General features: G+C 43.9%; 1 protein-coding gene across 1 annotated transcript; it reads left to right on the forward strand.

Annotated features, from left to right (window-relative positions):
• Positions 1-3,644: 3,644 nt before the first annotated feature.
• On the forward strand, positions 3,645-5,243 carry LOC139829874 (cinnamoyl-CoA reductase 1-like). Its single transcript, XM_071821855.1, has 4 exons — positions 3,645-3,841; positions 3,890-4,316; positions 4,424-4,776; positions 4,854-5,243. The coding sequence occupies exons 1-4, from the start codon at positions 3,645-3,647 to the stop codon at positions 5,032-5,034; spliced, it is 1,158 nt and encodes a 385-aa protein (XP_071677956.1). The 3' UTR covers positions 5,035-5,243.
• Positions 5,244-8,300: the final 3,057 nt, after the last annotated feature.

An 8,300-nucleotide genomic window follows, 5' to 3' on the forward strand; every position in this document is an offset into this window, starting at 1 on the left:
CCATCATATCCATCTACACCGCACCGAAGGAGATCCACCAACATAGTTTATCCATTCCATCTCCCATCTCGTCCATAGCCATAGCCATCACCATTGTAATAGAGATCTCCTTGAGAATTGGCGACCATTGTAAGAATATTGTGATCTCAATCCAAATATTTGTCATAATGATTTGTATCTTTGATCTTGATATTATGTGTGATTAGTCCTGCTCACGGGTTGCGGGTTGGGGTGAATCCTCGCAGTGATTATATGCATCTAATCTTATAAATATGTGCAGGGCCGGTCCTAAGATTTTAAGGGCCCGGGGCGAAACTGAAAACTAGGGCCCTACCACCCTAGAAGCAACAAATGGCAATTTATAAATAAACATTTTACTAATAAACATTTTAAATGGTAATTCATGATTCGTATTAATTATCACTTGCAACATAAGTTGTAATTGAAATCTAATAATATCATTTGACTGTGAACGAAATTAGTTCTCAGTCGACTAAGAAATAGCCACACCCATATTTTCATGTAGAAATCTTTGAGCAAGCCTATGGGCTTCTTTATTTGACTCACTCAAAAATTTGGCACTTCTCAACTTTTTTAGCGTGACTTAATCTTGTTTTTTTAGTTGAAACTGATCTCTCGTTTGATGTGCGCATAAGATGCTATATCCTCCATGCAGCAGTTTTAATTACAGTACTATTCCTTTTTTAAGGTGCGGTGTGTTAATTAGCTGCAATAGCCCCACCGACTTAATCACCAGATTTTTTTTGAGCGGAACTTAATCACCACTTCACCAGATGTACAGGCGTATAGCAAATTAAAAGAAAAGGGCCCGAGCTGACCAAGAAAAAAAGCCCAAATAACCAAAGGGTCCAGCCCACTAGGTGCATAACGCTTCGTCCTTCTTTCTCACGACGAGAGATAGAGAAAACCTCGACACAGGCTGTAATGGCGCCCCAGATGACCTCTGCCCAGTGGCGGAGCCAGGAATTTTCTTGAGCCTGGGCGAACCGTAAGCTAAAAGGATAGAAATTTCAAAAATCTAGTCATCGAGTCAAAAAAAATGAGAAACACAATTTTATTTTGTTGTTTTTTGCCATTATGCTGCAAAATTGTTTCAAAATTTACATAATTATATGCGAAACATCAAGGGCCCCCGTACCTAGCAGGCTGAAATTTTCTTACTTCTCTTTCGACATTGATGATGGTTTCAAGAAAGTGGAAAAAGAAAATTTGGACCTTGCTAGGAAATGACGATAAGGCAATTCTGCGACTGAATATTTTAGTGAAAATATATCTTTAGAATTCATATTTCTAAACCTAAAATTACAGACACAAAAGTTGTACAACAACCTTGATTATATTTTTGTGACTAACTATTCTACTTAGAAATACCTATGTACACAAAAATAACATTCTAAAAAAATCCTGGACTGCTGACGAATTATATTGTACGTGGATTAGTTCAACCATGCACGGGCCAGTGCGTTATAGTAGACTGAAGTTTGATCGCTTGCAGTTACAGAAGCACGTGCAGCTGCAGTCCGTCTCCAACCAGTGTCTCGTCTCTCGCGTCTCACCGGAACTATTACGGAGCGAATCACACCGTCGAGCTGTTTTCGAGTCATGCCCGCAAACAAGGATGCGCACATACGTGGCTGCTAGAAAAAGTATCATTGCGACAAGGCAAAGCAAATGGGAAGCCCGGGCAGCTGCCCAGGCTAGCCGGGCCTTGGCTCCGCCCATGCCTCTGCCGCTGCTCTTAGATAGCCGGGACTTGGGGCCCCTCGGTCTCGGGGGCCCAGGGCGGCCGCCCCTCCCGCCCCCCCTAGGGCGGGGCCTGAATATGTGTAAGAATTGATTATGAGTTTTGCAATCTTGTATCCTTATCTCTTTGCATCGATTGGAGGGTCTGCAGAAACCCATGTCTATATGATCGGTCAAGGGGAGAGGTGGGATAAATAGAAAACGGCGTGCTACTGCGAAACCTCAATGACAAGGAAAAAAAGTAACGATACATGTTTACTGATTCATTTACTTAATAACTATTGTTACTCGTGGTTGTGGGAACAATGGTTGGACCAAGAGGCTCTTGTCACTTCTTCCTTTAGGGCAAGAGTATTTACGGATGTGCTGCTCACACAAATCTCTTATCTCTATTTGATTTACTATAAATATGCATTTCATTTCTATATGTATGCATAGCTGCATGAGAATCCTTAACCCTGACTTATTTCCATCCATTGAACACAACCCAATTATGAGCAAACTAGATAGGTCTGGTAAACATAAAATAAAATCAACTAGCAAGTCTTGTAGACGTTTCCTTTAAACCATTTTAGCAGTGCTTCCCAAGGTTCGATTAAATCTAGATCTTCTAGGGAAAAACTTATCATACTACAATCCATAATCCGATAAAATTACACCGTAGGTGTTTCCCCTACCGTAAAGGTTTCAAAAAAAAACATTAATCTGGATCGGAGGTATCACTTGCCAACCGCCCACGATGACCATGATCATCTTCCAGACGATGGGATCGCCATTGAAATAGGGAGAGGAGCCGACCCAAGGGGATCACCCTGCCACCGCCATCACCAGAGCATGTCCATTCTTTGGTTGGGGCACGATCTTCGAAACTAGATGTGTTTCCATAGTTGGTATAGTTGGGGCGCGATCTTCGAAACTGTATCTTATGTTGATACGTTTTGATATATAAAAAAATCTACCATAGCTGTCAAATTATGTCACTTAGTCGGTAGGTAGACTCACATCGGTTACCAGGTTAAAACAGGTTATTGTAAACCTTGCATGATGGTAATATCATCTTTTACGTGTTTGGAGTGGATCAAATACTCACATTCTAGACATGTAAACCACTGTTGTCACACAAAAAAACATGTAAAGTTTATATGGTGATAATGTATTATTTAGGTTGCAACTGTTAACTAGTAACCTCGTAGGTATAACACAATAGCGTAACAATTGGCGACTGGAAAAAAGATTGCCAGAAGCCCAGACAATATTAAGATAGAATCTTGCTAATTTGATGTACTCGTCAAGATGAACCCAACGGCTAGAACAGATCGTAAATTGGAGTAGTAATTTATTTAGCTGATTCCCATGTGCCGGATGGAGTCGTTCCCCTTAATGATAGAAAATGTATAAACTAATATCCTGTAATGGCAGCAGGAACGCAGCTTCAGCTTTTGTCTTGTAATAGATGACGCGGGAGGTCGTGAAAGCGCACGTCAAAGGGGATTCCGTTTGGCGATCCCCTCCCGGAATGGAATCTTGCTGTGCGGCGGCCGGCCCAAACCCACCCATCGGGTCGGTTCTGAGCTGCTCCCGCCCGCCGCTGTATCAGTGTCAGTCCAGAAACAAAACGAGCTAAGCCGACGCGGCCGGCCCTATGTTTTGCTTCCCGCCAAGCTGCACCTGCAGGCTGCAGCCGAGCCTCCCTTCAACTTCCAGGTAGTTTAGCATCGCAGTTTTGCTGTGCGCCGGCGCCAGTATAAATTGTGGCGCGGATTGACCGGACAGAACACACACAATTAGCTCGACTGAACATTCAGCAGCATCCAGCAATCTCATCTCTAGCTACCACACTTGAATCGACCGCCGTAGTCAGCAGTCACCAGTTCACCACCATGCCGTCGATCGACAATGCCAACGGCAGCGGCGAGATCAAGCCGCCGGAGCTGCAGTTTGTCTGCGTGACGGGGGCGGGAGGCTTCATCGGCTCGTGGGTGGTGAAGGAGCTCCTCCTCCGGGGCTACCGCGTCAGGGGAACCGCCAGGGATCCTGGTAAGTTCTCCGTCGATTCTTCTCTTGATTCATTCATCTGGTAATGCATCGTGTGACTGATCCACTGGTTAATTTGTGCAGCCAACAGCAAGAACGCGCACCTCCTTGCGCTGGAGGGAGCGGAGGAGAGGCTCACCCTGTGCCGCGCCGACCTTCTCAACTACGACAGCCTCCGCGCCGCTTTCACCGGCTGCCACGGCGTCTTCCACGTCGCCTCACCCGTCTCCAACGACCCCGTACGTCAGTCCCCTGCCTCTGCCCGGCCTGCTCACTCCTCCATCACTTCTTTGGGATCTTTACTTGCATGGTTCGCTTACTCTGCCGATCTGCAGGAGCTCGTACCGGTCGCCGTGGAAGGGACAAGGAATGTGATCAGCGCGGCGGCGGACGCGGGCGTCCGGCGCGTGGTGTTCACTTCCTCTTACGGCGCCGTGCACATGGACCCCAACCGGAGCCCTGACGCCGTGCTCGACGAGACCTGCTGGAGCGACTACGACTACTGCAAACAATCAGGCGTAAGCTCCCTGTCCTCTGCCATGGCGCATCTCAACCAAATTTCCTCCCTGCGATATCAATGTATCAGTTCAGTCTCTGAGCACGAAAAATCTATACGCCTGTGCAGAACCTGTACTGCTGCGCCAAGATGATGGCGGAGATCACGGCGACAGAGGAGGCGGCCAAGCGGGGCCTGGAGCTGGCGGTGGTGGTGCCGTCCATGACCATGGGGCCCATGCTGCAGCCGGCGCTCAACTTCAGCAGCGGCCACGTCGCCCGCTACCTCACCGGCGCAGTCGCCGCCTACCCCAACGCAGTCGCCGCCTACACCGACGTCCGCGACGTCGCCCGCGCCCACGTCCTCGCCTACCAGCGCCCCGACGCCCGCGGCCGGTACCTCTGCATCGGCGCCGTGCTGCACCGCGCGCACTTGCTCAAGCTCCTCAAGGAACTGTTCCCGCAGTACCCGGTCACCGCCAAGTACGAAGAACACGATGACTACGAAATCCATCAGTTAAGCTCGTGTTTTGTTTGCTCACTCTGAATATTGTATGCAGGTGCGAAGATGACGGCAAGCCGATGGCGAAGCCGTACAAGTTCTCAAACCAGAGGCTCAGGGACTTGGGTTTGGAGTTCACTCCACTCAGGGAAAGTTTGTACGAGACGGTGACGTGCTTACAAAAAAATGGCCACCTGCCTCTGCCCGCTACCATGGCGCCCAAGCGTGCATACCTATAATACAACAAGACGCGGCCAAGAAACACAGAGGATTCTCGCGAGGTTCACCATGGAATTGTGTATTTAAGAAAGGTTGAGATGTTATTTTTTTATTATGTTTTGAAGAAGTAGGGATAACCAGTACTATATACCGGAGGCAAGTGCAACAATGTAAATAGTCGTGCAACTCTTGATGGGCGATAAGGTATCGTGAATTGGCGGGGAAAATAAATACTCCCTCTGATTCATATTAATTGACTTCAATATGGATGTATCTAAAACTAAAATATGTCTAGATACATCCATATTTGAGTCAATTAATATGAACTGGAGGGAGTACTTGCAAGCTTGATTTGTGTGAAGTAGACTCAAATATACTTCATTCTGTCCGACTCAAAATGTTAAAGCATCTCCAAAGGTTGCCCTAAACAAAGTTTTGTCTAGGCGATTGTCTATTTTTGTCTAGGCCAGCACGTCTCTACTGTTTACAAAATCACGAACTTCATGGAAAATATAAAATGCACCTAACATTAACATACATCACATGGATCAAACCATTTGTTCTCTCCTCCCGGAATTTACAAACACTCTCACACCCTCTCACCATCTCTCCCACCCCCACGATCATGGCATGCCCACGACAAAATTTTAAAACAACGGACCACCTGCTCAACGAATATCCAAAAAGAACCACTTGCGAACGGAATTGACAAAAAAAGACCACCTCCAGCGGGACGGCAAGGTCCCCAAGCGACACGTGGATGGTGCCACCGCAACAAGTGGCAGTAGGCCTTATTGTGAACAATCACAAATATGATAATAAACATTTTTATTTATTTGTCTCTAGGACAAATATCCAACATAAACTACCCCTCAAAGTTAATCTCGTACGGTTGATCGTATGCCACGAATTTGGTGAAATTCGTTCAATGAGCTTTGAACATGAATAGAAAATTAATGCTTCACTTTTGACTAAGCTCGAGACCAATTTTCAGAACTGAATCATATGATCGGCGGACATCTTTTTTATGTATGACTTATTTTGATTTGAATCGTGATTGTGTTGATTAGAAGTGAGTAGGTTCCCGCAAAACTTTTATCGCTGGAGTAACAATGTGGGTGGCCCTTTTAAAAGGCAAAATCCATCGTTCCTCCAGGGCCTAGCCCGGAGGTGCTAAAAGCTGATTTAATACCCGTGGGAGGGAGCACATGCATATAATCATGTTGTTTTCACCTTCCTAGAACGCTGGAAGGCGTGCAACCTACCAAACATGCCCTTAGTTTTGTGTTTCTTGGAAACTGGATGCAAAAGCACGAAATGAAGATGTATCACACGTATCACGGAGCTAATTAGGCTGGAATAGTATTTCTAGATTTATCTAGATTCATACTACCTCCATCTCAAGGAATAAGGCGCACGCGTATTTCAAGAAGAACTTTGATAATAAAAATTAAGTAACAAAATCTTGATTATATTATATGTAATTACTTTTGTTGGATTCGTATTGAAAAACACTTTCTAATGATGCTAATTTTGTAAAAATAATCTTTATATATTTAAAGTAATTCATGGTCAAACAAAAAGTACGTAAAATGAGGATGACTTGTTCCTTGAATCGGGAGGAGTATGTACGTAGATATATTTTAATCATGTGATATATTTTAATCTAAATAAGTACTCTAGCGCATCTCTAGAATATTTAAATGAATAGAATATGTGATATCTATTTTAGAATGAAAATAATATTTGACATCGTTTAGCTTAGGAACCTTAGGGCATATCTAGCATCCCTAGCCCATCCCTCTTAACTTAGACGAGTAAACGACCTTTTATACATAAGAGAACCAAATTTAGTCCTCTGAAAAATAGCCGCCATCTCTCACCGATCACTTTTACTTAACTCCTTAAACATACATTTATACCAATGTGAGCACAAATTCATACAAATTTAACTTAAAATAGTACATTAAACATGATTAAACCATTAAAATAAACTACAGTAGAAACCATTACCCTAAATATAAATATAAATATTTCGTTGTTAGTAAAGACCTTATCTATCACTTTATTTGTGAAGTCGCCGGTGTAAGACCTGAGCTCGATGACCGGCGCATCAAATGGTTCGGCTTCGTTGGTCTTCCCCGCCCTCTACGGCTCGTACGCTCAGAGCTCCTCATTGATTGTTCCGATTATCGGCAGCGGAGTTCCGCCACGTAGTCGTTGTTGGCGCGCTCCAAATCGAGGAGCTCGCGGGACTCCATGTCCTCTGCGTGCGAGGTTCTAACGTCCCCAAGTCCGACCATCTGGGGCTAACCAAAGGGGAAAAAAACTGATCCGTGCTTCCGAGCCATGGAGACGCGCCGACATAATGTCGGACCACATTATTGCACAGTTTGGTATTACATCTTTGATGAAAACATTGATGGATTCAGACACTGCAAAATACACGAAGGTATATTAATATCATGCGCACGCACACTACAACCTCCATACCGGTTTAACAATCGCGCGTGCAAGTTAAGACAAATTTTAACTATTAGTTTAGTCAAAAAAAAAACAAGTAAATGTCTACAAAATCTATACAATTAGATTTATATTCAAATAAGGTTTTCAATGATATATGCCGCATATTTCATATTTTATTGACTAACATACTGGTCAAAATATTTTCTTGAATTAGTGCGTGCATGCTAAATCGATCCGGAGGGAGTAGTTGCGATTAAGCTAGAGATGGAGCCACATCTGCCCTGGTCCAGATGTCATTCTCAATTGCTGAAATTTGGGTAATATCCTGGATGTCCTCCTCAACTAAAAAAATATTGGTTGGAGCCGGTGCCCCAAATAATTTCTTATAAAATTCAGTAATGTAAACTTTCAAATTGTCTTCCTCAACAATGGTCTCCTCTTGTTGCTCTATTTGGAAAAATTTCTTTTTGCGGTATTTGCCATTGGCTATTAAGTGGAAATACCTCGTATTATTCCCCGTTCTGAATATGCTTAACTTTCGCTCTTTGGGCCCATTTAGACTCCTCTTCTCTTCTTAATACGTTCAGATTATCATTTGCCTTTTTTAACTCCTCTCTTTCATCTGAATTCAAAATATATGTTTCTGCTTTCACATCAAGATGATCAATTATATTTAACAATCTCTCTTTTTCTTTTTTATACTTTCCACTTTGATTTTTAGCCCATCCCTTAAGGAATCTTCTTATATGCCTTAACTTATTCAACCAAACCTCCATCGGACTAGCTCCACTTACAACTGAATTCCACTCCTTTACTATCA

This window comes from Lolium perenne, chromosome 6 (genome assembly GCF_019359855.2).
Source record: "Lolium perenne isolate Kyuss_39 chromosome 6, Kyuss_2.0, whole genome shotgun sequence".
Classification (NCBI taxonomy): Eukaryota; Viridiplantae; Streptophyta; class Magnoliopsida; order Poales; family Poaceae; genus Lolium; species Lolium perenne.